Below are 25,930 nucleotides of genomic sequence, written 5' to 3'. Positions count from 1 at the left end.
AAAAATGAAAGTGGTTGAAAGGAAGACATGGTGATTTGCGAAGGGCCTGGGAGTCAAGAGAGTAGAGCTTGAAAGAAGAATAGGCGAAGAAAGAGGCTTGTTTTGCGAAACAGCAGCGGCAATAAGACAAAGAATAATGTTTCCTATTTAGGGCAAATCGGTAGGACTTTCTGGGGTGCATCTGGCGGAAGAATACCTGCGCTGCAGACGAGTGGCAGAGTATTTTGGCAGCATGACTGACCAAAGGCTATATAAGGGAAATGCAATTACAGACTGGGCGTCTTTGACTAAAAAATATCACAGATTTGAATATTAATACTAGAGATTAACAAAGATGGAGTCAACTCTCTTGAACAAACTGTTAGCAACGGAAGAGAACAAGATGCGTTCAGCAGTGTCAATAAAGAACACCACAAAAACATGCAGGGGCATCACCCCTTCGTGGCATCACGGTTTTGTAAACTCGTGCAAAACCAAGTACTTAAATGAATTACGCCGAAAATAGTCACCAATGAACACGAGGAACCCACATCATCGCATTTGATAGAATTCAGGGGCGACAATCTACATATATTCACTCTATTGCCTGTATATGATAATACAAGATAGCTGCTCAAGATCAAGGAGTGCAACACCAAAATATTGCATCATGAGATGTCAATAGCTAACAGATCTCCTGCATCTGCAGCAACTGTTGTATGACGTGGGGGGCCATCAATCTGGGACCTCGAGGCCACCAGAGGAGCAACTCGCTCGGCCAAGTAAATCAGCACCCAACATCCACTCAGCAAAAAAAAAAAGTGATCATGCAAGCAAACGGAATCCATCCAATGATAAATTAGAATCACAGAAAAACAAACAAATCGACGTCACCCACACTCACTTTGTTGCTAGAGCAGAGCTGCAGCCTGAGGTGCTCACGTGCCTGGAGTGATCGTGGAGGTCCCACCGGCGCCTACTTAAACCTCGCCTTCCCCCCGTTGACTCTTCCCTCTTCTTTTCCTTTTTCTTTTCTTCAGCACCGCCCATCCTTTCGAGGATACTCACTCGCTTGGAGTCTAACTCCAGCACAGAACCCTAGTGAGGTCGGGTGCTCCAGCCTAGTGATTAGCTCTTGGGTAGGCAAGCTCAAGAGCAGGAGGCTTGATGTCGGTGCTTGCACCAATCAACCTCCAGATGAAGGCTGCTTTTTCATTGAGCTTGAGGCTATATGCCTGGACTCGAAGAAGAAATTCTCGCTTCAAACTTCTGAGCTGTTGACAGTTGGTCTGCGTGTTTGTGCTGCGGGACTGGCGTACTCGTCGAGTGAGGCGCCCGTGATGGGAGTGCATAGCATGATTGTTGTTGTCTTGAGAAATTAAGTTGCTTCGTTGGTTAGAAATATAGCAGATATCGTAGAGTAGCTGAAAATACCATTATCATTCTGCAATCCCTTATTTCTCTAATTTCTTGGTGCATTCCCGGTTGGCAGAAGCAAAATGAAAAATGAAATTTTGGCGATGCTCCAGCGCCAAAAGCACTCGCGGAGTGACCACAAAACCTTCAGGTTTTGTTTCTAATTCTGCATCAAACTTTTCCCTCAACTCTGCTGAGTTTATTGTCTTCCCATAATCTGGCTTCCAGTTTCGTTCCCTTTCTCTGCCAGTCGTCATACGAAGCGACCCTGAAATCTTGACGAAATTTCTCCATCTTGCAAAGCAGCCCAGCGTATAGAAAATTCGCAGCTCTTGCTTCAGGTAGTGGTAGTAAGCATACTGAGATAGTGAGAAACAAAGATCAAGGCATCTAACCAGATTCGCTACATAGGGCTGTGAATTCTCTCGATCAGATCGACAAACTGACTTCTCCATGCTCCATGAAGACACTGGTGGAAAATTAAAGATCACGTCAAGTGTTTTAGCGACCAAAAGACAAGATCAGTAGATATACAATAATCGAGAGAATTTTCTTCAGAGAAGAATCTGGCTTGACTTTGTGTTCGTCCGAGTGGGCTTGGGTCGAGCTGGCTGAACCGGCTTCTCTATCTCGAGAAAGCTTGAGTCGCCTTTGAGCAAACCGCCGCCGTTTTGAGCTACTAGTGATTCTGCCTACTCTTATTCCTCTTCCTTTTCTTTGTATTTCGCTCCATAAATCGCAATTCTCCGACCTAGCCAGAGAAAGTCCCCCAGCCCCATGCTGCCAGTACCTCGCTAATTTTTGTACGCTCTAAACAGATCCATCTTCTTATCTTCCGACAAAATGAATCGCGATTCGAAGAAGAAATTCAGGTGCGACGCTACAAATAGAGTGGATGGGCAAGAAACAACAACAGAGGTCTTTGCAGTAGAGACATTTTATTGTGGCATTTCGGCATTAGGATGGTCGACTCCTCGAAACATAGGGCCTTCAAATGGCAAGTCGCCAACTGAAAATATACATATTGAAAGAACCTTGGAGGCGACCAGTAATAGAAATGATATCGACACTACCCAAGTAGTTATCTAAATAACATGTTGGAGGCACTCGAGCCGACCCTCTCCAGCCAGCATGGTGATGAGCTGAAATCGTCCCAAGCCGATCTAACTTCTTTCTGCTTCTTTCAAATCAATAGTGCTAAAAACACGAACATATCCCCTAATTTTGATTGTCGGTGTTCAAGAAGCGACACATATAATACTATTCGCCATAGAAAAGCTACATCTTTGTTCTTTTGTGTAGAAATGCTGCCGCGGAAAGACACGTTCGAAGCAGCCAACCTCGGTAGCAGTAGCAGATGAACAAGCACGGAATGGAAAACGAATGTTCACATAATATCTTGAGCCGCTGGTGCAAAAGCGTCACTTTTATTCAAGGGATCAATGCTAGGAGATGTGTATATACGTTGTTGGTCGAATCAACTTATGCCATAATCTGGGTTGCGTCTTTCAATAATCTTGGCTGTGGTAGGTGGATAGCTGATTTAAATGCCCATGCATTTTAAGAAACATACGCTTTGACCATGACACGTAATTTCCAAAGCTTGGAAAAAAATTATATCGCGGCAAAGCCTTTGGGTTTACATATATCAATCGCACCTCGAGCCTATTGCAGCCACTTGTTGAACAACGGCAGTATTCTGACAAGGCGGCTTACAGCTCCATTACGGGCGAAAACGGTTGATAGTTGTGCTCTACCACCAAAAAAAGTTATACTCAGTTGTGATCACTTTAAGATTTTTTCTCCCGCAGTGGCTGATGTGATTTATGATCTTCGTCATGACAGGTGGATGACATCACAATCAACCGACAATTATTTAAATTGGCGCGAGCATCCTCATGGTACGCATCAGCTCTCTCCTTAGCTAAGCATTTAGAAATCTAGTGTTTACGAGTGAAACTGACTGAAATATTCTGTCATGGCGGATAAAAAAGCAGATTCTGAGACAAGCCAAGACCACAAGACTTCTGCTGGAGATAAGCACAAAACTGAAGTAGAAAATCCAGACGCGAAACGAACCAAAGTCGAAGAAAAGGAAGAGGCATTGCCTAGCGAGGCTAATGGAGATGGCAATAAGAATGAAGACGATGCCAGTCAAGACGTAAAAGATGAGCCGGCAGATTCCAAACCCGATATCAAGTCCGAAAACGACACTGCCAAGGCAGCAAAAGATGATACAGAGGTTCCATCGAGCATTCTTGAAAAAGGCATCATCTATTTTTTCATCAGAGGGCGCGTTGATGTTGAGAAACCCGAGGGAGTGAACGATATTGCTCGAAGTTTCATCATCCTAAGACCTATAGCACACGATGCCAAGCTGAGCGAGGGGCCTCTTAGAGATGCTGGAAACACGCGAATTCTTGTTTTGCCAAAGAAGGTACTTCCATCAAGCGGTAGAGAACGGTTTCTATCGTTTGTGGAGAAGGTTGGAGCATCCTACGACGAAATAAAAGGCCAGTTTCTTGCGGGCGAAGAGTACGAGACCAAGACAAAGGGAACCAGACATACGCCAGCAGCCACACCGATTGGCGAAGGTGTCTATGCCATCACGACCACTGGGCGCGAAAGCCATCTTGCTTATATGCTTACACTTCCGCAAAAACTTGGCGAAGTGCAGAAGGCTCTTAAAGTCAAGGAACAAGGCAGCTTCATCATCAGCACTAAAAATCCGAAATATCCAGCGCCTGCTTCGGCTCGGCTTCCCAAAGGACCAGAGTATCCCAAAGAGTATGTATTTCAGAGAAATGTCTTGTCAAAGCTGCTAACATCATTAATCAGGATTCATGAAGAGTTTCGGGATCTGAGATGGATTCCATCGCGGCCAAACCATCTCGACTACGACAACGCTCAGATTCTGCTCATAGGCGAATCTTCTGGGATCAAGAAAGCTCTGACGCCCCAAGAGGAAGACGAAAAAGCGAACAGAGAGGAACCCCTCGAAGTCATGGAAGAATTGGAAGAAGAAGATTTGAAACGAATGAAGCACATGGCGGGAGATTCTTCCGCCTCAATCTATGCAGACTTGAAGGCACATGCTGAGGACTATCCGAAGCTCCAGACTACGTTTTAGACGAGACAACTGATTGGGGAGATGATTCGGAGTTTACAAAAATATGTCTATATTGATGATATTCAGTACGTCTAACGCAACGTCTGTATGTTTACAGAGCTACTTTTTGTCTCTAGTTGCTGAATAATGTGTCGGATGACGGATGCAAATAGTTGCCGACCCTGGATTCAATGTAACATTGTCGGTAGATGATGATGTTGAAAGCACATAATCGTTGATTTTGTCGGCAGATAATGGTTGATATGCTCAGCAGATAGTCGTTGATATGCTCAGCTGGCTATTGTATGACTCTTTGATAGGCTATCTGCTGCTCGGATTACTTATCTAATAATGTCCGCAGAGAAATGATTCATTTTCTTCATGTTGTCCTGCCTTAACAGGTTTGGCTTAGCGGCCACTAATCACATTAATTTTCCACACAAGAGTTTTGGAACCTCTTCAACAAAGGGCCCAATATCGTATAATCGTATAGGGGGACGTGTGAGTCAAAGCATCATGCAGGGCAACTTTGTGTTGCTAGGAGTGTTTCTGTTGGTGACTAAGTTAGCCCGTTTTGGTAGCCAGGATGACGGTGCTAAGGTGCAACGAGATCTGGAGGTAGCGCGGGGTACACAAGCTTGATCATGAAGTGGGTAGAAAATCAATAGCTAATGACTCACAGCAATGATCTTTTGTAAAAAGGAAAGGGGGAGGAGAACGATTAGGCAATCCGCTCTAAAAAAAGAAGATCGAAAAATTCTGGGAGAGAACTTTGAACAATACAGAGCCTTCAAAAAAGCTAAAGTATAATAAATGAAGATGAGAGCTCGATTGAACAGAAAGATCTCCATCAAAGGAACACAACAATCATCCAAAAATGTCTTCTTCCACATCTTTTGAGCCCATGCCGGCAACGGCTGCGGCTACTATCGCAAACTACCATCTCAGCGGCTCAGATGTCCAAATGCACCTAGCTATTGAGATTCCCCAAGCAGAACACCGCATCAAGCTTGTCAACTTTTGGCGCATTCCTCCAGGCAGCCGCGTCCTTGAAATCGGATGTGGACAGGGCACTACAGCTGCGGTATTGGCTGAGGCTGTTGGCCCTACTGGCCATGTTGACGCCGTGGATCCTGGACGTCCAGACTATGGATCCCCCTGGACGCTGGCCCAGGCACAAGAGCATCTTTCCAAAAGCCCTATCGGAGATCGTCTCTCGTGGCACTTTGCCGATCCGATCGACTTCTTGGCGGCGAATCCGGATAAAACGTGGGACTATGTTGTCTTTGTCCACTGCATCTGGTACTTTGATTCGCCTGCCACGCTCACGAAGATGTTGGGCGCCTTGAAGGGGCGAGCTAAGTCTCTTCTCATTGCGGAATACGCCCTCAAGGCGACGGAGAAGAACGCCTTGCCTCATGTTCTCGCTTCGGTGGCACGAGCTACTCTCGAGGCCCACAACAAGGGCAGCGAGGCTAATATTCGATGCCTTTCTAGCCCTGGCGCCATTACTGATGCTGCCACTGAGAATAGCTGGACTCTTGATGGAGAGACTTTCGTGGTGCCCGAAGCGGGACTCTTGGATGGCCACTGGGAGACGGGAACAGTCAAGAGTCCCAATTTTTTGAAGGAAATTGAAGAGAAAGTGGAGGATACGAAAGTCAGGGCTCTCTTGCGCTCGGCTCGAGATGGCGTCCTTGGAGTCTTGGAGACGATGGATGTGAAGAAGGCGTGGACAATGGATGCTTGGGCTGCTACGTTTCACTAGGAAGCATCTCAGTTTGCGAAAGCAAATTATATGTATTATTCCAGCACATAGATAGCTCTAATAGTTATCACTGTGAATATAGAATCTAAAATTATACCACACTGCAACAACATTGTTGAATCGTCATCTTTGAACGATTTCCAAAGCCTATCCCCGTAAAAAGCAAAAGTTCGCAGTAATCGACGGCTTTTCCAGCAGCACCATATCAGGATTTGTTGATGCCTCCTTCAACTTCAGCTGCATGAGCATCCATGTATTTATCTTCGAATGGCTTCGCTCCCATACGCGACCAAGCCATGGCTGACATTAGGGCCTCGTCCGTTTCTTTCCCTGGAAATAGTAATTCGGAGTTTCCGTCTCCAAGATGTGTAACTGATCGATCCTGGAAAGAGCTTGTTAGTAAATAGAAAAGATATCAGTCTTGGGTTGAGTAAATAGCATACTAATCCTAGAGTCAACTTGATTACGCCATCTGCCCATTTGTTCTCATAAACATAACTGGGGCTTTTGCCTGCAACGGCACGAAGAATATTATCTGCTACAATTGTTGCTTGGCGCATCGCTGATCGCGAGTTTGGATTCGGGGTATTCGTGTCGGCAACATCGCCGCAGGTATAAATGTTCGGTAGAGAATCATCGGCTATTTGGAGACTTGGCTTGACTTTGATATGGCCCGTGGATGAAATCGAGTTAGGGGAGAGGGTGGCAATTACGTCGGATAGTGGTCTTTGTCCAGTACAATTCATCTGCAACACATCGCTTATTAGCCTAGTCATATGATCATATAGCCAACAAGTAGAACTTACAAAGAAATCGCAGGTAATCTGTCGGCCGGATCTGAGAGTCACTACTCCAGTTGCTGCGTCTTCATTTACCACGCGTTCTTCAAGGATAAGCTCGACGCCTAGTCTTTCAAGCCCTTCACGGGCAGACTTTTGAAGACCTTTGCCGAAACGATGCATAACTGCATCTCTAGAATGGATCAAGATAATGTGCTTCTCTGGGTATAAGTCCTTGGCATCTGTGGCGACTTCGACCCCGGCGGCACCTCCTCCAACGACGACAACTGTCTTAGCCGACTCGAGTCTTTTCTGCATGCCTTGTAGAAGCTTTACCCCTTCAGCCTTTTCTGTAGAATTGACTCGAGAAGGAAGGCCATCCTGCACTCCCGCTCCTGTAGCGATGACAAGATACTCGTATGGTATTGATTCCTCGCTGCCTTGTAGCCTCACGGTAGTTCGGTCGATATCAATGACCTTATCTTTGATCCAGCGATATGAGCCTTCGATAACCCCCTCCAAGTACCCTCCATATGGAATAAACGCCTTGTGTTCGTGCCCTTTGACGACACAGAATCTGGGAAGCACCCAGGTGAAGTGGAAATGACTGTTCGGTTCAACAACCACGACGCGATAAGGGCTACGGGGAGATAGATTCTTTGCAATAATCTGGGCTGCGCGGTAGCCTGCAAAATTAGCACCGACGATGACGATATTGCGAAATCTCTCTTCTGCCCCAAAAGACCCAAACAAAGCGGCTTGACGTCGTACTATGAGGCCTTGGAGAGCTAGTCGTATCTCTGTCCAAATAACAACAAGAGTGTAGCCGACAACCTTGGTGTATATTTTCGTCTTCTCCAACATTTTGATTTTGGTATTAGAAACAGATTTTTTGCAATATCCTACCAAGAAACCCGAAAAAATGCTAAAGAGAGCCTCCAGACCGCCATTGTATTCATAAAGAAAACAAAAAACCCCCAGCCAGCGACAGAGGGTGAAAAGGCCGATTTCAGCGCGTCACGGACAAGAGCTCCTCTCCGGCCGACTCTGTCCGGAGTCCGACTCGGAGATTCCCATGGTTTTAACCTTATCATCTAAGCAGAAGCAATCGTTGCTAGTGGCACGGCAACGCCAAGAGACTATTAAGCCAGGGATCATTAGCTGTAGCACTGACGCTAACGGATGCAGTTTCAGGGATATTTTGATCGAATGTGGACCAGAAAAGTTATCTGATGATCTGATAATCGCGCATCTGTGCCCTGCCACCATCACTTCTGGCCAACCTCGTACTCGCACGACTGCCAGTTTACACAGCCTAATCCTTTCAATCTTGTGAGCTGAATGCACTGTGAGTCATAATCACAAGCTAGTGCACTTGATAACATTTAAACTGTAAAATTAGGTATTAATATCGTAAAAGCTAGACCAAAGTACCGTCCTTATACCAGTTTAGGTGCAATATCCGAACTCCCAAATTCTGGATAGCCCTTGGACTTCCACTCTGTAAAGCTCATCCCACCGGCAAGAGATGGCATTCTGATCATGAGAGGAACCTCGATATCCTCCTCTGTTCCTAATACTTCAGCTTTGTGTACGATCTTTTCGTCGAGCAGTTCAAATCCCAATTTTTTATACAATCCAACTGTCGATGGAGAGGATTCAAAGTAAACCGGTAGACCTGCCCGCTCGCCCAAGTCCATGCCCCATTGCACGAGCAAAGCTCCCGCCTTACGCCCTTGATGCCTCGGATCAATTCCGATAACGTGGCAATCTAACAAAGTTAGCATTGGTTAGCAAAAAGCTGCCTGTCTTGGCATGCAAGTCCACCAACAGGTGAGGATGAAAAGGTGGATCTCGCCAGGATGAACATACAGATGTAGCGTCTGCCGCCAAACAACCTTTCTCTTACCTCCCATAGAGGGTTTAAAATCTTTTCTGCCCTCTCTCGCTGTGCCCCGAGGAGCCAGGGTACACCCTGGTTCTTTCGCTCCTCCTCGTTCCGCTCTGTCAGGTAAACATCGCCGAGAGCCATGCCAATTATGTCCCCAGTGCTCGTATCAACGCATTTGAAAGTGTATTGGGAGGCGCTGGTGTGCCAGTACGCCAGTGTTCCGGCAGCGTGTGCTTTCTTGAAGTCTTCGTCGATCACTCCAGGAAAGAGAATCTCGAGCATGATCTTGCCCATTTGGTCGTTTTGAAAAGCGTTAAAGTAGACATCGTAGACCTTGGGGATGTCTGGAATCAACGCCGGAAGGACGACTTGAACCATGGTTGCTTGTTGTTAGGCGCAGATATGAACCAACGTTAAAAGGTCGAAGTAGGTGTCTGGGAGTTCGAATGCACCGCGCTGAGGAGGGTCACAGTGTATACGACGCAAGACTTGTGTTGGAAGGAGAGTCTGTCATATTTATAATTTAAAGAGTAGCATGAAGTTTCCGCCGAGACCGAATCCAGGTAGACTGGATGGGTTACCAGATGCCATTCCTAGCATGTGGTACCACGGGAGGACCGAGGAGGATAACAAAAGTCCGTTCGTATTAGAAGCTGATGGCGGGACTAGGTGAAATATCTCTCTAACCATCGAATTTGGAACCACCGAGCGCTCAAGGCCAAGAAGAGCTGATATTCTAGTAGGTTGGTGGGCAAGGTACGTCTCTCATGTTTGCCATTTAGAGCCAACCAGCTTCATAAGGCTAAGCCAGTACTTGGTTCGATAGTTTCCATCAGTGGCGTATACCCACAGGAACCCAGCATGTCGAACGAGTGGGATAAAAAACGAGTGCTCGTCCCGATGGAGACGTTTTGCCGACTACGCTCCATCAAAGTCTTGGCGTTTCGATCATGTCAGAAGAATTAAAGTTATCTGATCCGCTCTTGATTACGTTTTTGGTACGTAGAAATTCTCGGAATTTATTCCGGAGAATGTTAAACCTCTAAGCTTAATTTTCGGAGAGGTGAGGCGGCGGAGAAAACCCTATACCTTGCAGGTATCGGCTTAATAGTGAGGAGATGATGGAGCTTCGGGATATACGCATGTAGATATAAATCGCGCCTCATTTTTTCCTTTCCTAGGTATGGAATCTTTCTGCTTTTGTTTGGAAGCTCTTTCTAAAAACTGTCTTATCGTCTGAGACGGTCGCAAACTTTGGACAGGCATTTATGCGAATACGCGATTCGCCCTGGCTCCAGGCCCTCTGCTTCTTCTTATGGCGTCGCATGGTACCCACTGTGAGCATCCTGATCCTATTTATTGATTTATGACGGATAGGACCTGGCTAACAATAGATACAAGTAGAAGAAATTGCGAGTCTTAGTCTCTGGAAGACAAAGGATTCTTTATGTGGAAATTTTAGAGAACATTGCAGCCTGAATCATAAGCCCCCTAAACTATGGTGAGTCGCGCCCTGAACAATGGGCTCCGCAAAGCTTGTTTAAGACATTAGCTGCAAACAGTCTAATCTATATGTCGCCAACGTTATTGATTTAAACGATTGCAAAGTCAGTCACCCTCAGGGCTTAACAATTGCTATAAAAGCGTCTGTCTGCCTGATTAATAAGAGGTTAAGCGATCTGCATAACGAAATGCCCTTACTCGGGCTCGGGGCACTGCCTGCTAACAGTGCTACTCCGTGTTTAGATCTAAAATTTCCCAAACGCCACCGTTTTGACATGTATCCTCTACCTCTTCCAAGCAGTAACCATGCAGGACTTGCTTGTACTAGTTCAAAATCAAACCCGCCCCATCCAGCCTGCGACGCCGGCGATATCCAGGCACGGCGCAGAAAAATGACATCCCCTGGTCGCGCTATGTGGCTGTGAAGAAAAAGGATGGATACGAGTTGCAGAGTGCCACCAAGGCCCGACTGACTCTGCTCAATTGTCGCGTCTGGCCGTGCTACACTCTCTTTATTCTCCTGTGAGGCCAAAGGCCATGTTCAAGCGGTCATGGCACTCTTCCCCAAGCCTGCGGAGACGCAGAATATCGGGGTCTTCCTCTTGAACAAACGCCTGATTCGCATCGTTTTTAGCGTGGTCACCTTCTTTCTCGTGGCCTTTGGGCTGGTCTGGCGACAGCGATACGATAGCCAGGCTCTACCGAAACTACCTGCCGAAGTACCTACGCCGGGCATCGAAGAGACGTCCGGATATTATCCATACGAGACGGTTAGCGACTACGACCCCGTGTCTCTCGATCCCACCAAGAAGTCCACCGCAGACCTCTGCGCAACGTTTCCCAAGCACCTCCTAAACCTCATCCAGCCTGTCCTGAAGATAGGTCATAGCGAGGATCGTGCAAAGCTAGACGCACAGCTCGACAGCGTCAGTGCGTGCTTCCAGCCTGACGAGCTGCTCATATTCTCCGATCTTGATGAGCGCATCCGCAACCACACGGCCATCGACATTCTTGCAAACCTTCCACCCGGGTATTACGATCGAGACTCTAACCCAGATATTGCGGGTTATCTGCTCCAAAGAGAGCTGAAGAAGAATGGCAAGCTGGATAAGGACAAGGAGGCGACTAAGAAAATCGATGGCTGGAAAATTGATAAGTTCAAGTTTCTGCCACAGATAGAGCGGGCTTGGCTGCTGAAACCAAATCGACCCTTTTACTTTTTCTACGAGACTGATACGTATGTATACCTTTTAATTGTAGAGGGCACCCCACCCCTCGACAACCAGACATACTAACTTTTTTTGTGTTGAACAGATATGTCGTATGGGACAATGTATTCCGATTTCTTTCAAGTTTCGATCCCGATACTCCCGTATATATGGGCTCACCATCTCCTGGGCGCCATGACGATGGCCGAGATATAAAGACATACTTTGCTAATGGCGGCCCCGGATATGCTCTCAGTCGAGCAGCCGTAAAGGCTCTTATACACCGCGATGTGGCCCCGCATGGCCAGTATAGCGGACCGTCTGTTACTGAGAGATGGCTCCCTCTGCTGCAGGGCGAGTGCTGCGGAGATAGCGTCGTCGGCTGGACTTTGTGGAACAGCGGCGTGGCTTTGCAGGGATATTGGCCCATGTTTAATCCTCATGGGCTGCATGCGATTCCGTTTAGTGACCTTTATTGGTGTCAGCCCATGATGACCTTGCACAAAACAACGCCAAAAGACATGGTCGATGTTTGGAGATGGGAATTTGGAGAAAGGAAACATGAGGTAAGCTATTCTCTCTAGAATTATTATTATAATCTTTGTCATTGTCAAGACTCTAACTACGTTTATAGCGTCCATTACTTTACTCAGATTTTTGGCGATTCCAACGTCCTGGCACCACTGACGTTCTGGAGAACTGGGATAACGGCGACTGGGGCGCCTGGAGACCTGGCCCGGAAGAAGGAGTAGACTCGTTTGAAAAGTGCGAAGAGGTATGTAAAAAAGACAATAGCTGTGTTCAGTGGAACTGGCGGGGTAAAGACCGAAAGGAGTGTGTTCTCTCACGAGATTTCCGACACGGGGCAGCACGAGAGCCGGAAAAATATGACGGCGATAAATGGGTAGATTTCAAATCCGGCTGGCTGAAGGAGAGAATTGAAAAATGGCGAGGAGAGAGACAGTGTGAAGTGGTTGAATGGGTTGGACCAAGCATTAAACGAATATTTTGAACATTAATGGACATAACGAAAGCGCGCGATTGACGAAGATCGATGTACAGATTTGGTTGGACTTATATTTACTATATGGGAGGCTTATGCTTGGATCATGTGGATAAAGCGCATATATAATTAGATCATATATCAACAGCACTGGTATTGACATAGAATGATGAATATGTTGAATAAACGCAGTTACAGCGTCGGGTATTATTTATCAATGACGAAAGCCTCCCAGTAAAATCCCAATCTGATTCTATGCTAGTAAACGTAGCGAAAGTATGGATTCTCTTTGTCGGTTAGGTCTTGAAATGCAAGCTTTGCTCGCTCGGTCTCGTCTTCCGGTAAAGCCATCTTCTTCTTATTTTCAGCTCGTAGGACAAAGTACAGTGTCGTGGATGCAACAATGCAAATGATGTAACTATACACAAGTTAGCAATCTCGGCTGCTGTCACATTCGTTAAATAATCGTACCATATGATCAGGCCAAGCCAGAGGGCAGGATAGTGTCTGCTCTTGGTCTGCGACCAGATCAGCTGTGGCCCAACGATGTTGCCAACGCAGTAGGCCACGAAGATGGTGGCGGCCATGAAGCTCTTCTTCGTATGGCCCGCGACATTAGACATGCCAATGGTGATGATAAGGCTGACTGTGCCGCCAAAGAATCCAGTGATGGAATATCCTACAACGGGCAAGGCGGCGTGGTAGCTCCAGGTACTCTTCCAGATCATGGCGCAACCAGCAATGACGGGCAAGCAGGTAAAGATGAGCATGAAGATACGAATGTTGTTGAACTTGGATCCCAAGAAACCAGTCGCTAAGATTACAATGAAGCATAGCGCGCCGAGAGGAAACTGGAAAACGATGGACTCGACTGTGTCCCAGCCGAAGGTCGAGACGATAAGCGGTCCGAAGCCACTTACCGCGCCGTTAACTGTATACGCAGAGGCCATCATTATGGCGATCAACCAAACCTTGACGTCTAGAAGTGCCTCTTTAAGCTGTGATGACTTAAATTTCGTGCACCGCACTCCAGTCTGTCCATGCCGCAGTCTTTCTACGGCTGCGAATCGCTCTTCATTGGTGAGGAACCAAGCTGATACCGGAGAATTTGGCAGCGCGAAGCAGAAAAGGCCAAAGAGGAACGTCAATGATCCAGCCAGCAGGTATATGTATTGCCATCTCTTTAGTCCTCCTCCTGTGATCTGGGCAAATCCATAGTTGAGCGCTCCGCCAATGATGGTAAACAGGCCGGTGCTGCTAAACCACCAGCTCTGCCGTAACGACTGCTCAGACTGGGTGTAGTAGCCCGAGATGATACACATGAATCCCGTGGGAATGATGCTTTCAACGAAACCTAGGAAGAATCGCTGGACAAACAGGCCCTGCCAAGAAGTGACCGCAGCAGTGAGCATGCAGATGGCGGACCAGAGGATAACGACGGCACCGAGGACTCTTCCCATGTCGAAACGCTGTAGAGCAAACGTCATGGGATACAAGCCTCCCAGCATGCCAAAGTAGAAGATTGAGGTAGCCCAGCTGAGGCGTCTGGTGTCGACTGTAGGGGGAACAGTTGAGCTATCAACGACACTGAGGTGAAGATCTGCCGTCATGCCAAAGAGGGCAGCTGAGCCGAGAATCGCCTTGTCATAGTAGACGAGGCCATCTATGTACGCAATTCAAGTTAGCATGTTTCTAGGACCATAGCTGGCTCCATACATCGAAGTGGAAAACAACTGACATCCACAAATCATGGCTGGAATTAAAAACAAGTCGATTTTCCTCACGGCTCTTGCTTCCACAAAAGGATCAATGGCATGCTGCACCTCGCCTACCATGGCCACAGCATCATCCTTGTCAAACGGCCTCTGGTTTGATATGTCGTTGTCCATGGTTGCACGGGAAGCGAGCTTGCAAGTATGGGCCTATACTATTGGCTCTTTGCCGGGAATACAGCGCAAGGAAGTACCAAACGCCAGCAACTCCTAGAGAAAGGAAGAGGGATAAAAAATTGATGCTATCATATTTTCAAAAACTTTGAGCTCCTAGATAAAGTGCTTAGTGTCCGATTGCCGGCGCGATAATAAAATGCCATGGGTAGCTAAGCTCAATTGCGAACGAGTGACATAGAAAAAAAGAGCTAAGCTTGGGGATCGCGACTGTAATTGGCGGCTGGCAGTGGTATGGATCGGTTAGAGCCGGGTGGTGTGGACCAGCTTCAACAAGAGTTAATCAAAGCTGTTGGGAAAAAAATCACACCATAGAATGAAGTAACAGAATGATCATTTTTTCTGGCATTTGCTGGGTATTACCTACTTTTTGCTTTGAGATTGCTAAACCTGCCAAATCATTGCCAGAAGCAAGAAGGTTAAAAAAAGAGACAGTAATTTGATCACTGAGAGCCGTAACACCAGCGGGGATATGAATTAAGAAATTTTATTCGTTTCTGCCAACGCGTCCATGCCATGCAAACCAAAAACTATATACAACTTTAGTCCATTGTCATTGAACTTATTATATCTTGGGGGTATTTTGTTTTTCCTTCATTTTTTTTTTCCTTGTTAAATTTACAGCTTTGAGGGGGTATCGTTGGGGTTCTTGACTTCCACCAGGAGCTTGCCGGTGTTTGAGCCCTTGTACAGGTCAACCAGGCCCTGCTCGGCTACCTTGAGGCCACCAGTCAGGATGTGCTCAGTTGCCTTGATCTTGCCCTCAGAAACCCACCCAGAGAGCTGCTTGCGGGCGACGCCGTACTCCTTGGTGTAGTCAAAGACAATGAAGCCCTGCATCTTGATGCGCATGGTGATGACACGGGAGATGTTGGAAGGGCCCTGGGGCTTTGAGCTGTTGTACTGGGAGATGCCACCGCACATGACGAAGCGGGCATGCTCCTTGGCGCGGGCAAGGCACATGTCGAGGATCTCACCACCGACTAAATTGTCATTTGTTAGCGGGACTGATTGCCAAGAGAACAAAGACTCTCAATAAACGGGCTGCTTACCATTGTCAAAGTAGACGTCAATGTAGTTGGGGGTGGCCTCCTTGAACTTCTGCTTGAAGTCGGCAGCCTTGTAGTTCAGGGCAACGTCGAAGCCGAGCTCCTCAACAAGCCACTTGCACTTGTCATCGCTGCCGGCAATACCAACAACGCGGGAGCCGTTGATCTTGGCGATCTGGCCAGCAATGCTGCCAGTGGCACCGGCGGCACCAGAGACAACAACGGTCTCACCAGCCTTGGGCTCGCCAATCTTGGTCATACCAGCCCAGGCAGTGAGGCCAGTCATACCCAGGACAGAGAGCATGTCCTTGGGCTCCTTCAGGCCGGGGTAGTTGGAAGCGGGCTCAAAGGCACCCTCGCGCAGAACGGCATACTGAGTCCAGCCAGTGAAGCCGCAGACGTAGTCGCCAACAGCAGCCTGCTTGCTCTTGGAACCAATGACACGGCAGACGGAGGCGCCACGCATGACCTCGCCGATCTGGACAGGAGGGACGTAAGATCGAGCATCTAGAAGATATTAGCCACGCTAATCTTGACAAAGGGAAAAATCTTTAGAATAATTACCGTTCAACCAGCCACGCATGGCAGGGTCCAGAGAGAGGTAGAGGGCCTCAACCAGAATCTCTCCATCCTTAAGGTCGGCGGAGGTGGGAGCAGGGGAAACCTTCTGGGTAAAGGTGGTGCCGGGAATGATATCGGCGGTAGGGCGCTCAGCCAGGACGACGGAAAGGTTATCAACAGACATGATGAATGTGATGTGTGGTTTGAGGTAGAAATTAACACGCGCTAATGGAGAAGTATAATATAAATAGAGATCTAAGACTATTCCAACAGCTCTCGAAAACTGGCGTCACCGCCGTCTTTATACCCGTATATCTAGTCTGTCTCAGTAAGGGCGGCCGATCCAGCTAGCAGTCAGCTAAACGTCGACGACGGTGGTGGCGGCGACACACTCAAAACGGCTGTTTGCTCCATTACACTAGGACGGCCGGTCTCTGAAACAGCAGCAACATGGAGATTCCGGAGACCCGCATGCATTGTGTCGTACGTGAACTGAACTCCGTGTCGTTGAGAGTTGCGAACAGGTGCCCGGATGGGAAAGTTCTCCATCAGGGTTGCACACATGGTGGCCCGCAGGGGGGTTGAGGGTTGAGGCTGCTGCGTTGAGCCGCCACTACTACGATTCGGAGCCGTAAGTCGGAGCCGTAATAGAGTGAAACGTCAAGCCTACTGTGCTAGCTTGGCAGCGGTATGTGGTATCAGACGGTAACGGCTACGTAAACTACGGCTCCCCACAAAGCCACAAGCCACTATCTTCGCAATAGGGATATTCCTCCGGCGCGGAGTTCGCTCTCGCCGTGTTTTGCAGCTCCGCCCAGCTATGCATCTCTGACTATCGGCCGGCCGGCTGAGCCCTCTTTTTAGCAAAGAGCCCGGCGGCTGGCTTCGATCCAGGGCTGGTGGATGAGGTTAAAGCCCGCCTGTGCATAATTATGGAGAGACGCCAGTTGCCGAGGTGCTTCGGTGTCCATGGAGGAAGGCAACAGGATAAACAACAAGTCCGAGACTAAAGACAAGGAGAAGCAGAGAGAAGAGGAAAGGGCAAAAACTCCTGAGCGCGCAAAAAATAGTCTCGGTGAAGAGACAGATGCAGGCAATTTCCCGTAGTGCGCCGTTTCCACTCGCGACCTTTGACTCGCTAGCGCAAGATCTGCTGGGTGATTGGTAATACTCGATACATATAGATTTTGGAGCATTTTAGGTTGGTTGCCAGATTCAATGTGCAGATGCTGTTTCACTATTGGCTGCTGTACAGATATCAATGTCTATGATGGGTAGCATTCTGCACCACAATCTCAGGCTGCAGAGAACAGGACCATACAGATGTGTGTATACACGTATACATCTTTATGATTACCTACTAGGATTTAAGCTGCCAAGTGCCATCAATTGCCCCTTGGCCGCGAGACACGGTTTTCATACGCGTTAATTGTATACGAAGGCCATGTCAGCTATTTCTCATCCGATATGGAGCCTACAGCACATACAACTACAACGTAGTGCCCGGCAGAATTTTCGAAGCCCAGCGCCCAGGGTGCCGAGGCCCATTTTCGGCAGAGGTTTTGGTGCCAAGCCGCCCCCTGATGAGAACTCGCCACGCTAGCGGAGCGGAAAGCCTAGCGCTTTTCGAAATCCGTGGATCGCCAGATCAAAAAAGTCGATCTCGGTTTATCGTCTTGGAAAGGTCGAGAAGATGCAGCAGGTATCCCGACGTTGCTCCGGCATCACTCAAGCATAGCCTATCTGTTCGCCGCTCTTGATCCACACGCCCCTCTGTTCCATCAGTGATACTATGCACTGTTTACCTGCCAAAACGTGGAAACTGCATGTATGTAGCTAGTAGCAGAGAAGCTCTTTAGGGACAGTGTCTCTAAAGCTATGTCGACGGCGCCAAAACGTCACACGATACTACATAGGCGCCCACACCAGTAAAGCCGTATGATTACGAATCAAAAGTCCGTCACAAGGAGGCAGATTTATGTGCCGAGGATGTGATATATTGGAGATGAAAAAAAAAATATCAACATTAGCTTTTGACACCTGCGTGGATTTATAAACATGTCCGATAAACATGCCCGATTATGTGAAGCCGTACATACATGTAGGCACGGGGTATTGACAGATCCCTGGAACTTCCCGACATGCACTGTAACTGTATCGGGCAGCTTCTTCAGAGTAGGATATAACTCCGTACCTTCACGGCCAAAACCGAATATGCATTAGTAGTGACTGCATAGGCCAAGCAATGATGACTCTGCGTGACTGTTGCCACGGCTGTTGACGTAATCTGTCCTTTTTTTCTCAGTGGCCGCATTGTCAGGTTCAACATGTCTTGAATGGAGCCTCCTTGGAACATTTCAGCGAGTTGTGCTTATTGGCCAGGCAGTAATATGTAAGCAACTAAGAGATTCTAGTCAAAGATCAGCTGCATTGATCACAGCTCTCTAACAGGAGAGGTGTTTCAAGAAGTGCCGAGCGGATCGGTATTGGTGTTTCACAAACCCTGAGCTCCTCCATCTCCGCCTTCTTTCATGCGGCGTAAAACCCACACTGCCGAACCTCTGCTAATAAGCGCAGCGGATGATAGATCACTGGACAATATAAAGCCGATAGTCGCTGTGGGGCGTCGTGGTCAAGGCCGTAGGATTTGTAGACGATAGTATTGATGCTCTATAAGACGGTTTACGGTCCTCGTTTTAGTTTAATTGTATGGGCAGATCTTCCCAACAGGAGGAAGAAGACAGCACTCAGTTTCTACGAAAACATACTGAGAATCTTATATTTCTAAGAAATTATTCTCTATGATGTATTCATTTTTCGAAATACCAGCTCCATGAAACGGGCCCCCAGACTGCATGGGTACTGAATCCAAACCTTAAGGGCTGACCTAACAATTTTCCAAGTAAAGCAGATTGGCGAGGATTGCGACGGCCGCAAAGTACAAAGTCTTTTGCACAATGTTTCATCGATCAACTCTAAATATACTGTTAAGCAGAAGAAACAGCTGCTAGCTCGGGATAATTCGCCTTGGCTGCTCATCCCGTCTTATCTAACGAGCTTATTGCCGTCATGCTAGATGCTTAGAGCACCCAATCTCAAGGATGATTATGCAATTTTTCACATGGCTCTAGTAAAGTGATACCTTACGCTATGAATTTTCCAGTCTACGAGTGTTACGTACTAATATGCAATGACAGAACAAACAGTTTCTCTTCGGTAAGAGGTGGGAACCAGCGTCGAGATAGCTACATGCGTCCAAGAAACAACTACTGCAATTAAACTACAAACGCTCAACGTCTTCGTTCCTGGACACACACAGCTTTCGTCAGTGAAGAGTAGAGTGAGCGCTTCTAGATGAAATCAGAGCTTGGATGAAGTATCTATTTCGGTCGTATAGTTACGAATACAGCCATGAAGACCAATTCAGATCCGGCCGAGGGCTGGCTAACCAGTTCGTCATTAGGTACTCTATTATTCAAATCGCATTATCACCCTCGATCCGAAGACACCAAATGGTTCACAGTGGCCACGAGGCAATACAGAGTTGACACCTTGCAAAATACGCTGTTTATACACTAAGAAAGCTATGCGGCCGCAAGTCCAATAAAACACGAGGCCAGACTTCAATCATCGGCTTGACCCACTTGGGCAGCGAAAAAAAATTAAACCCAGAAGGTTTTAAATTTCGTGTTACTCCGTGCTCCGTTTAATAGCAGAATTCTTGAGCTAGAAACCTGAAGGGTTGGAGAGAGTCTCAGGGCAACATATTTTCGCTGCATCATCACATTCTTTTAGCAACATCAAGAATTCGGTGTACAGGCGAGACTGAACGCCATTTAAAGATCAGGCCGCAACTTGATGACGAGTTAGCTCTTTATCTTACACCGGCTGTCCTGTTCTGCTTTATAAAAGATCGCGCTGCAGTAAGTCTACGATGGCCGTAAAGTTGCTCCGACTGGCCGCTCACGCCCGGAGTGACTTGACACGTTCATATTTGGCAAATACCAACACGATAAGCCTATTTAGGACGCACATTACCGTAAAATGAAAATTATGAATTGTGAATTATTTATTTTAGTACTTTACGTGATTATTAAACGATGAAAGCCCCCATCGTCAGCGCAGACTTTGTAATTCAGTCGCTCTGTTTCGCCGTCCCTCCGGTGCACTGCAAATAGGGGATTGGAGACATATATTGGAATTATATCTAGACGGAAAGCATCGCTGTTCTACTCATTATAACTATCTCTTGTGGCATCTTCCAGCCAATCTTTCGAATTACGCACTCTCTAAATTTTTCCGACGCGTTCGAAAGTCTTGATATCGCCAATCTCACCAATTCCCTTTGCATTTTCCACAAAACCATTAGCCACAAGACCCAACTTTCACATCAGCTTCTTTCATCATGTCGACGACAATTCCAGGACCACCTGGGAGTCCGGGCGGTTTGGTTACATTCGGTCCTCACGCCAATTGCACACTTGATCTCTGTCCTATCGAATATAGCGTCTACAAATATCGCCCTTCAGTTCCAGCCAACGCCATCTTCGTTGCTCTCTTCGGCATTTCGATTCTAGTCCATGTTATTCTTGGCATTCGCTGGCGCCAGTGGAATTTTATGGCCCTCATGATAGTCGGCTGCTTAGTCGAGATTGGAGGTTATGCCGGTCGTCTCATTCTCTACAATAATCCTTTCTCATTCGGCGGCTTCATGGATCAGATTGTCCTCATCACTACTGGTCCTGTATTTTACACTGCCGGAATATACATCACCTTATCCAAGACGTGAGTCTGTTTTAGTCGGCCAGATCTGCATAAAGCACCAGCTAATATTCCACTTAGCATTAACTACTTGGCCCCCGAAGTTTCACGTATCAAGCCCGAACTCTTATATTGGATCTTCATTCCGGTTGACATTATCTGTCTTATTCTACAAGCCGCTGGTGGAGCTATATCTGTTGTCACTTCTGGCTCTAGTTCAACCGGAGTAGATATTGCCATGGCAGGTCTGGGGCTTCAAGTTGGAGGCTTGTTCTTTTTCAGCGTCTTGTTTCTGGACTATCTGATTCGCTATGTCCACAAAAAGCCTGAATCCCCCTTAACAACAAGGATGCGCATATTTTTCGGCTTCTTGGGTGCCGCAATTCTCTTAATCTTTGTACGATGCGTATACCGTTGCTATGAATTGAGCAAAGGATACATACATTCGGATTTAATAACAAACCAAGGGCTCTTCATTGGGCTTGAAGGAGTGTAAGTACCATGATGCTATCCCTCCGAATGTTACAGATCAATGCTGATATTTGCTTCAGCCTTGTCATCACGGCCAGCTTTTGCCTCTTCCTTGGACACCCTGGTTTAATTTTCGGTCGAAACGAAGCCAAAGTTCACTCTCTCTCTAAGTTTGATGAACACGATAATTCAGACTCCAAAGCTTAAAAAGTGACGAACACTGCATAATTCAAGAGGCGATGGGAGGTTGAGTTATTTGTGATTAAGCTGCTTCAAGGAATAGATACACCATATATTTAATAGACAGGCAGCAAACACTATATACTATTCCTTGTTGTATCATCCCGCGTTCAAAATAGACTTGACAAGACCTCATGGTAAAAAGAGTAAGAAGTAATTTAAGACACCTATATAGCTCAAAACTTCAAACAAGCCTCATAACTTTGGCTGCTAAAGTTTTTACTTTATTATATTGCGTATTCTATTACTATCCAATCTCATTTGTATTTTATTCGTATCTTAATTTATCACTGCTCTATTCCTAGCTACTTTAATCCATTGCTGCCTTAGTCTATAGCTGCCTTATTCCATTGCTGCCTAATTCCATAGCTGCCTTATACCATGGTTGCCTTGCAGTTATAATATACTATTCTCAAAACATCCTTTCTTCATACACAACAGACTCACATAATAATAAAGAAACAGCAGCAGAACAAACAAAAACAAATTGTACAATATGTGGCTTCTATGTGCAAAAACTCAAAAGCTCCATGAATTCATTGCTGATGAGACACCTCCTTATGCAGCACTATCTCATACATGGGGGGCCGATGAAGTCACATTTGAAGATATCAAGCATGGGCAATCTTACCCAGCCTCAAAAGAAGGCTGGGATAAGATAGCCAAATGCTGTCAACAAGCAATTGAGGACGGGATCGAATATGTGTGGATTGATACATGTTGCATCAACAAGTCAAGCAGCGCCGAGCTCCAGGAGGCAATCAACTCTATGTTTAAATGGTACGAAAAGTCGCTGGAATGTTACGTATTTGTATCCGACTTTAGTCACCCTGGCCCGAACGCAGAGCCCCAAGAGATACAATCAGCATTAAAAAGATATGTACGGTCACGCTGGTTTACTAGGGGCTGGACTCTTCAAGAGCTTCTTGCCCCACCGTCGGTCCGCTTCTTTGACTCTGCTTGGTTGGAGTTTGGAGATAAGATCTCTCTCCGAGAGCAGATTGCTGCGGCAACTGGTATTTCTCAAGAGGTCCTGGTTGAATCTGTTATTGACGTACGTCGAGCATTGGACTTTATTAGTGTCGCTCAGAGGATGTCATGGGCATCGCGCCGCACTACGACCAGGGAGGAAGACATAGCATACTGTCTTCTGGGCATCTTTGACGTCAACATGCCATTGCTATACGGCGAAGGTCTTAGGGCTTTCCAACGTCTCCAGGAAGAGATTATGAAGAAGAGTGATGATCAGTCTCTTTTAGCATGGGGGTTTGGCCGTGAGCACACAACCTTGTGGAGTGTTTCTACAGCCCTGGCGCAATCACCTTTGGATTTTTCTTGCTGTGGAGGGATAACATCAAGGGGCGCAGCAGCCTCTGGAGATGGCTTTTCGATGTCGCAGAGGGGGCTCAGACTTGACCTACCCGTTACTGGAGACCTTTACAATGGGGATATACTCTATTGCATACTGAATTGCACTATGGGCGCAACAGGCTCAGAGGCCGCTGCCACCGGCCTACTTGCTGTACTGCTCGCTCGATGCTTATCACGCGCTGATGGGGCGAATTCTAAGCCAGACGAATACTACTGGCTAAGTAACCGAATTCCGCACTGGGTAGGAGAAAATGAACTTGTTACAAGTCAGAGGATGACAATATATATGCCGTGTTTTTATCGACATGGAGACTTGATTCGACCTAGATTGAATTGCAGTCTAGATATCGGACCACTGCCTACCGACTACTTCATCGCAGGCATGTTTCCGCCCGAAACGTCCAAAGATTCCTTACTGAATCTCACGCTCCACAATCAAACTGATACAAGTTATTTAATAATCCATATTGCAAAAAAATTGAAACAGCCAGGCTACATTGTTATTATGAAATGCAGACGTCACTCGGCCCTTCAGGATTCTGCGCCGTCTTCTCCTTTGTATCCAAAAGATTCGTGTCTGGACACCAACGAGTCGAAAAAAACAGCTTCTTTTCCCCCTGAGTAATGGAAAACTCAGAGAGCATATAATTGAGACTTTTGCCAATGTACTTGGCTTAGAAAGCTCAAAGATCAGCTGTACATCCTCACTACAGGGCTTGGGCCTCGACTCCTTAACGTGCCTTCGCCTTACAAGTAATTTGAGGGAAAGGATTGGCATCCAGTTTCCGATTACTATATTTTTTCAATTAAAAACCATTAAAGATATTGAAAATAAGTTTCGGGTTGCTATTCGATCTCATCTTCAAAATCATATAAATTTCAAAGAAAGCCGATCTGAGATCCCCTTGAGTCAAATTGACAACCCGCAATTTGCTACGCTACAGGTTACACCAGATACTTCACTAATTCAATTACTAACGAAAGAAAATTGGTTGGAAAATTTGAACTATACAAACAATACTTCTCAAGTATTATTAGAATTATCAAAAAGTTTAAGAGTCACGCGAGTTTTCAAACCAGCACTACAAAAAATATATTCCAATTGAGTTTAGAAGATATGTAATAGCTGAGCAATAAAACATTCATAGACATATTTTCAACTCCTAGCACTTGCACTCCATCTGTAGATAGTAGTAAACGGGTGTAAACTCTATCCATACGCAGACGGAATACCTAGTTCTACTTTGACAGGGACTCATATAACGCCTGTCTCCGCACGTGGATGCCTGCCCACGGCTAATACAGTGCTATAGTGAGCCTATCCCATCTACTAGCTTCTCGGCAATCCGGCAGTATACAAAATGTTAACTAATGATGATGGTATAATATGGTTACATGCATAAATCCAGAAGATCTAGAGCTCACGGCAGGCTCCATGGGCGCAGGAGACTGAAGAACCCGCGGGTAAATCCGCAGACGATAATATTTTGGGCTTGTATTAGACAAGAAATCTCAGGAGCGTCGATGGTAGCAGCATACAGTCCAGATAATCCAGCGGCAAGAAAGCCCACCTTGGTCAATGACTTTTGGACATTTGATAATGTCTCCCTTTCATTGATGTTGCCGTCCCCTCTATCCTTGCCGGAACCGGCCACCTCGCACGATGGGGATTCATTAACGGATCTGCCAACTACGCCACCAGAGGTGCCTATAAAGACGCATCTACATGGATCAAACTTCGAGCAAAGGAAAGTCTTGATCATGCAATGGTGGTAGACCAATATGAGCAAATGGAGAGCAACTTCGCGCCAGGTTTGCTGTCTAATACTGTCCCATCCATTTTCTGGCTGATTAGCCGAGTTTTTGAAGATCCCGAACTGCTTGCTAAGATTCGGGCAGAGACAGATCAGTGTATTAAAAGAAGTAAAGGAAATAAGCGCGTTCTAAATGTTATCAAGCTTCAGACGCAATGCTCGTTGTTTGCGAACATATTCTTCGAAACACTCCACGCTGTCGCTCCATTAAACAACTATCGAAATGTCCGCGAAGATGCTATCATCACCAATTCCAAGACTAATGAAAGTTATCTGCTGAAGAAATGGCACGTGGCACAACTTGCATCAGCGGTCCTGCACGCACGGCCTAGTGTTTGGGGCGCAGATGTAGACCGTTTTAACTCTCGTCGTTTCTTTCCTGTCGTCAATCGAGCTCGCGCTGGTGCTGGCATGGAGGGCAAACTCATCGATCCCACGACTCCATTCAGAGATTCTAATGGAAAATTACACAGTGACCCCCTTCGCCCTTTTGGAGGAGGTATGAACTTATGTCATGGGAGATTCTTTATTCAAATAGGCGTCCAAAGCGCCGCGGCACTCTTTATCGCCGGCTTTGAAATGGAGAGCGAACCAGGCAAATATGTACCGCCTCCATTTCGCAATGGGCGAGGATTCATGTTTCTATCAGTAATCAAACTGCAAGGGGTTGTGGAAGTTACCGCAAAGAGATGTGGAAGTTACCGTGAACAGTTTCGAAGATGCGGAGTGGGAATTTGATCTATCAAAGTGAAGGGGCCACGAATGAGATGATATAGCTAAGTATTTGAGTGACAATCAATAACGGACATGCTATCAACATCTTCAATATGAAATATTACCTCATTATAAATCTTTCAGAAAAATAGCTGTTTTTTGACTGCTGGATATTGGAACAGTTCGCACCATGCACAATACACTCGAGACGAGTCAGCGAAAATACATCAATTGATCGTCGAGATTCGCAGCTCTCTAGCTTTGCTCATAATTTTACGATTATTAACTCTATGTTTTCTCTATTGCTCAACACTTTGAGTTAAAAGTGAGGCTCACTATGAGGTTTT

At 46.5% G+C, this 25,930-nt stretch overlaps 10 protein-coding genes across 10 annotated transcripts; 6 read left to right on the top strand and 4 right to left on the bottom strand.

Annotated features, from left to right (window-relative positions):
* Positions 1-3,327: 3,327 nt before the first annotated feature.
* Positions 3,328-4,926, top strand: GGI43DRAFT_108865 (uncharacterized protein). Its single transcript, XM_083198882.1, has 2 exons — positions 3,328-4,182; positions 4,234-4,926. The coding sequence occupies exons 1-2, from the start codon at positions 3,374-3,376 to the stop codon at positions 4,523-4,525; spliced, it is 1,101 nt and encodes a 366-aa protein (XP_083058650.1). The 5' UTR covers positions 3,328-3,373; the 3' UTR covers positions 4,526-4,926.
* A 27-nt stretch (positions 4,927-4,953) lies between these two features.
* GGI43DRAFT_108874 (class I SAM-dependent methyltransferase) lies at positions 4,954-6,374 on the top strand. The gene has a single exon (XM_083198883.1). It carries the CDS (start codon positions 5,382-5,384, stop codon positions 6,270-6,272), a length of 891 nt encoding a protein of 296 aa, XP_083058649.1. The 5' UTR covers positions 4,954-5,381; the 3' UTR covers positions 6,273-6,374.
* Positions 6,375-8,020, bottom strand: GGI43DRAFT_108808 (NAD(P)/FAD-dependent oxidoreductase). Its single transcript, XM_083198880.1, has 3 exons — positions 7,079-8,020; positions 6,716-7,018; positions 6,375-6,654 (listed from the first exon to the last, which is right to left on the bottom strand). The coding sequence occupies exons 1-3, from the start codon at positions 7,913-7,915 to the stop codon at positions 6,478-6,480; spliced, it is 1,317 nt and encodes a 438-aa protein (XP_083058648.1). The 5' UTR covers positions 7,916-8,020; the 3' UTR covers positions 6,375-6,477.
* Positions 8,021-8,438: 418 nt separating this feature from the next.
* GGI43DRAFT_108806 (uncharacterized protein) lies at positions 8,439-9,683 on the bottom strand. Its single transcript, XM_083198879.1, has 2 exons — positions 8,924-9,683; positions 8,439-8,822 (listed from the first exon to the last, which is right to left on the bottom strand). The coding sequence occupies exons 1-2, from the start codon at positions 9,318-9,320 to the stop codon at positions 8,491-8,493; spliced, it is 729 nt and encodes a 242-aa protein (XP_083058647.1). The 5' UTR covers positions 9,321-9,683; the 3' UTR covers positions 8,439-8,490.
* Positions 9,684-10,694: 1,011 nt separating this feature from the next.
* GGI43DRAFT_108862 (uncharacterized protein) lies at positions 10,695-12,790 on the top strand. Its single transcript, XM_083198881.1, has 3 exons — positions 10,695-11,682; positions 11,760-12,219; positions 12,288-12,790. Exons 1-3 carry the CDS (start codon positions 10,997-10,999, stop codon positions 12,663-12,665), a joined length of 1,524 nt encoding a protein of 507 aa, XP_083058646.1. The 5' UTR covers positions 10,695-10,996; the 3' UTR covers positions 12,666-12,790.
* Positions 12,791-12,796: 6 nt separating this feature from the next.
* On the bottom strand, positions 12,797-14,765 carry GGI43DRAFT_108792 (major facilitator superfamily domain-containing protein). The gene is made up of 3 exons (XM_083198878.1): positions 14,395-14,765; positions 13,128-14,319; positions 12,797-13,074 (listed from the first exon to the last, which is right to left on the bottom strand). The coding sequence occupies exons 1-3, from the start codon at positions 14,543-14,545 to the stop codon at positions 12,915-12,917; spliced, it is 1,503 nt and encodes a 500-aa protein (XP_083058645.1). The 5' UTR covers positions 14,546-14,765; the 3' UTR covers positions 12,797-12,914.
* Positions 14,766-15,132: 367 nt separating this feature from the next.
* GGI43DRAFT_108768 (MDR family NADP-dependent oxidoreductase) lies at positions 15,133-16,481 on the bottom strand. Its single transcript, XM_083198877.1, has 3 exons — positions 16,216-16,481; positions 15,655-16,158; positions 15,133-15,585 (listed from the first exon to the last, which is right to left on the bottom strand). The coding sequence occupies exons 1-3, from the start codon at positions 16,394-16,396 to the stop codon at positions 15,221-15,223; spliced, it is 1,050 nt and encodes a 349-aa protein (XP_083058644.1). The 5' UTR covers positions 16,397-16,481; the 3' UTR covers positions 15,133-15,220.
* Positions 16,482-20,419: 3,938 nt separating this feature from the next.
* GGI43DRAFT_410384 (RTA1 like protein-domain-containing protein) lies at positions 20,420-21,713 on the top strand. Its single transcript, XM_083206620.1, has 3 exons — positions 20,420-20,997; positions 21,055-21,465; positions 21,525-21,713. Exons 1-3 carry the CDS (start codon positions 20,618-20,620, stop codon positions 21,649-21,651), a joined length of 918 nt encoding a protein of 305 aa, XP_083058643.1. The 5' UTR covers positions 20,420-20,617; the 3' UTR covers positions 21,652-21,713.
* A 467-nt stretch (positions 21,714-22,180) lies between these two features.
* On the top strand, positions 22,181-24,111 carry GGI43DRAFT_424176 (heterokaryon incompatibility domain-containing protein; the record flags this gene model as incomplete). The annotated part of the gene is made up of 4 exons (XM_083208329.1): positions 22,181-22,387; positions 22,418-23,646; positions 23,738-23,999; positions 24,094-24,111. The coding sequence occupies 4 exons, from the start codon at positions 22,181-22,183 to the stop codon at positions 24,109-24,111; spliced, it is 1,716 nt and encodes a 571-aa protein (XP_083058642.1).
* A 325-nt stretch (positions 24,112-24,436) lies between these two features.
* Positions 24,437-25,880, top strand: GGI43DRAFT_410380 (cytochrome P450). The gene has a single exon (XM_083206619.1). It carries the CDS (start codon positions 24,822-24,824, stop codon positions 25,605-25,607), a length of 786 nt encoding a protein of 261 aa, XP_083058641.1. The 5' UTR covers positions 24,437-24,821; the 3' UTR covers positions 25,608-25,880.
* Positions 25,881-25,930: the final 50 nt, after the last annotated feature.

The sequence above is a fragment of the Trichoderma evansii genome, assembly GCF_050947405.1.
Source record: "Trichoderma evansii strain SZMC 28006 chromosome Unknown GGI43scaffold_16, whole genome shotgun sequence".
Lineage (NCBI taxonomy): Eukaryota > Fungi > Ascomycota > Sordariomycetes > Hypocreales > Hypocreaceae > Trichoderma > Trichoderma evansii.
This window is presented reverse-complemented; position numbering and strand designations above follow the sequence as displayed.

Coding starts and splice junctions, on each gene's coding strand:
- GGI43DRAFT_108865 (XM_083198882.1), top strand. CDS start 3,374: ATGGCGGATAAAAAAGCAGATTCTGAGACAAGCCAAGACCACAAGACT. Junction 4,183..4,233: donor GGACCAGAGTATCCCAAAGA/GTATGTATTTCA, acceptor ATCATTAATCAG/GATTCATGAAGAGTTTCGGG.
- GGI43DRAFT_410380 (XM_083206619.1), top strand. CDS start 24,822: ATGGTGGTAGACCAATATGAGCAAATGGAGAGCAACTTCGCGCCAGGT.
- GGI43DRAFT_108874 (XM_083198883.1), top strand. CDS start 5,382: ATGTCTTCTTCCACATCTTTTGAGCCCATGCCGGCAACGGCTGCGGCT.
- GGI43DRAFT_410384 (XM_083206620.1), top strand. CDS start 20,618: ATGTCGACGACAATTCCAGGACCACCTGGGAGTCCGGGCGGTTTGGTT. Junction 20,998..21,054: donor TACATCACCTTATCCAAGAC/GTGAGTCTGTTT, acceptor TATTCCACTTAG/CATTAACTACTTGGCCCCCG. Junction 21,466..21,524: donor TTCATTGGGCTTGAAGGAGT/GTAAGTACCATG, acceptor TATTTGCTTCAG/CCTTGTCATCACGGCCAGCT.
- GGI43DRAFT_108768 (XM_083198877.1), bottom strand. CDS start 16,396: ATGTCTGTTGATAACCTTTCCGTCGTCCTGGCTGAGCGCCCTACCGCC. Junction 16,159..16,215: donor CATGCGTGGCTGGTTGAACG/GTAATTATTCTA, acceptor AATATCTTCTAG/ATGCTCGATCTTACGTCCCT. Junction 15,586..15,654: donor TGACGTCTACTTTGACAATG/GTAAGCAGCCCG, acceptor ATGACAATTTAG/TCGGTGGTGAGATCCTCGAC.
- GGI43DRAFT_108808 (XM_083198880.1), bottom strand. CDS start 7,915: ATGTTGGAGAAGACGAAAATATACACCAAGGTTGTCGGCTACACTCTT. Junction 7,019..7,078: donor AGATTACCTGCGATTTCTTT/GTAAGTTCTACT, acceptor GATGTGTTGCAG/ATGAATTGTACTGGACAAAG. Junction 6,655..6,715: donor TCAAGTTGACTCTAGGATTA/GTATGCTATTTA, acceptor AGCTCTTTCCAG/GATCGATCAGTTACACATCT.
- GGI43DRAFT_108792 (XM_083198878.1), bottom strand. CDS start 14,545: ATGGACAACGACATATCAAACCAGAGGCCGTTTGACAAGGATGATGCT. Junction 14,320..14,394: donor TCCAGCCATGATTTGTGGAT/GTCAGTTGTTTT, acceptor TTGCGTACATAG/ATGGCCTCGTCTACTATGAC. Junction 13,075..13,127: donor TGGCTTGGCCTGATCATATG/GTACGATTATTT, acceptor ACTTGTGTATAG/TTACATCATTTGCATTGTTG.
- GGI43DRAFT_108806 (XM_083198879.1), bottom strand. CDS start 9,320: ATGGTTCAAGTCGTCCTTCCGGCGTTGATTCCAGACATCCCCAAGGTC. Junction 8,823..8,923: donor TGGCGGCAGACGCTACATCT/GTATGTTCATCC, acceptor TAACTTTGTTAG/ATTGCCACGTTATCGGAATT.
- GGI43DRAFT_108862 (XM_083198881.1), top strand. CDS start 10,997: ATGGCACTCTTCCCCAAGCCTGCGGAGACGCAGAATATCGGGGTCTTC. Junction 11,683..11,759: donor TTTTTCTACGAGACTGATAC/GTATGTATACCT, acceptor TGTGTTGAACAG/ATATGTCGTATGGGACAATG. Junction 12,220..12,287: donor TTGGAGAAAGGAAACATGAG/GTAAGCTATTCT, acceptor CTACGTTTATAG/CGTCCATTACTTTACTCAGA.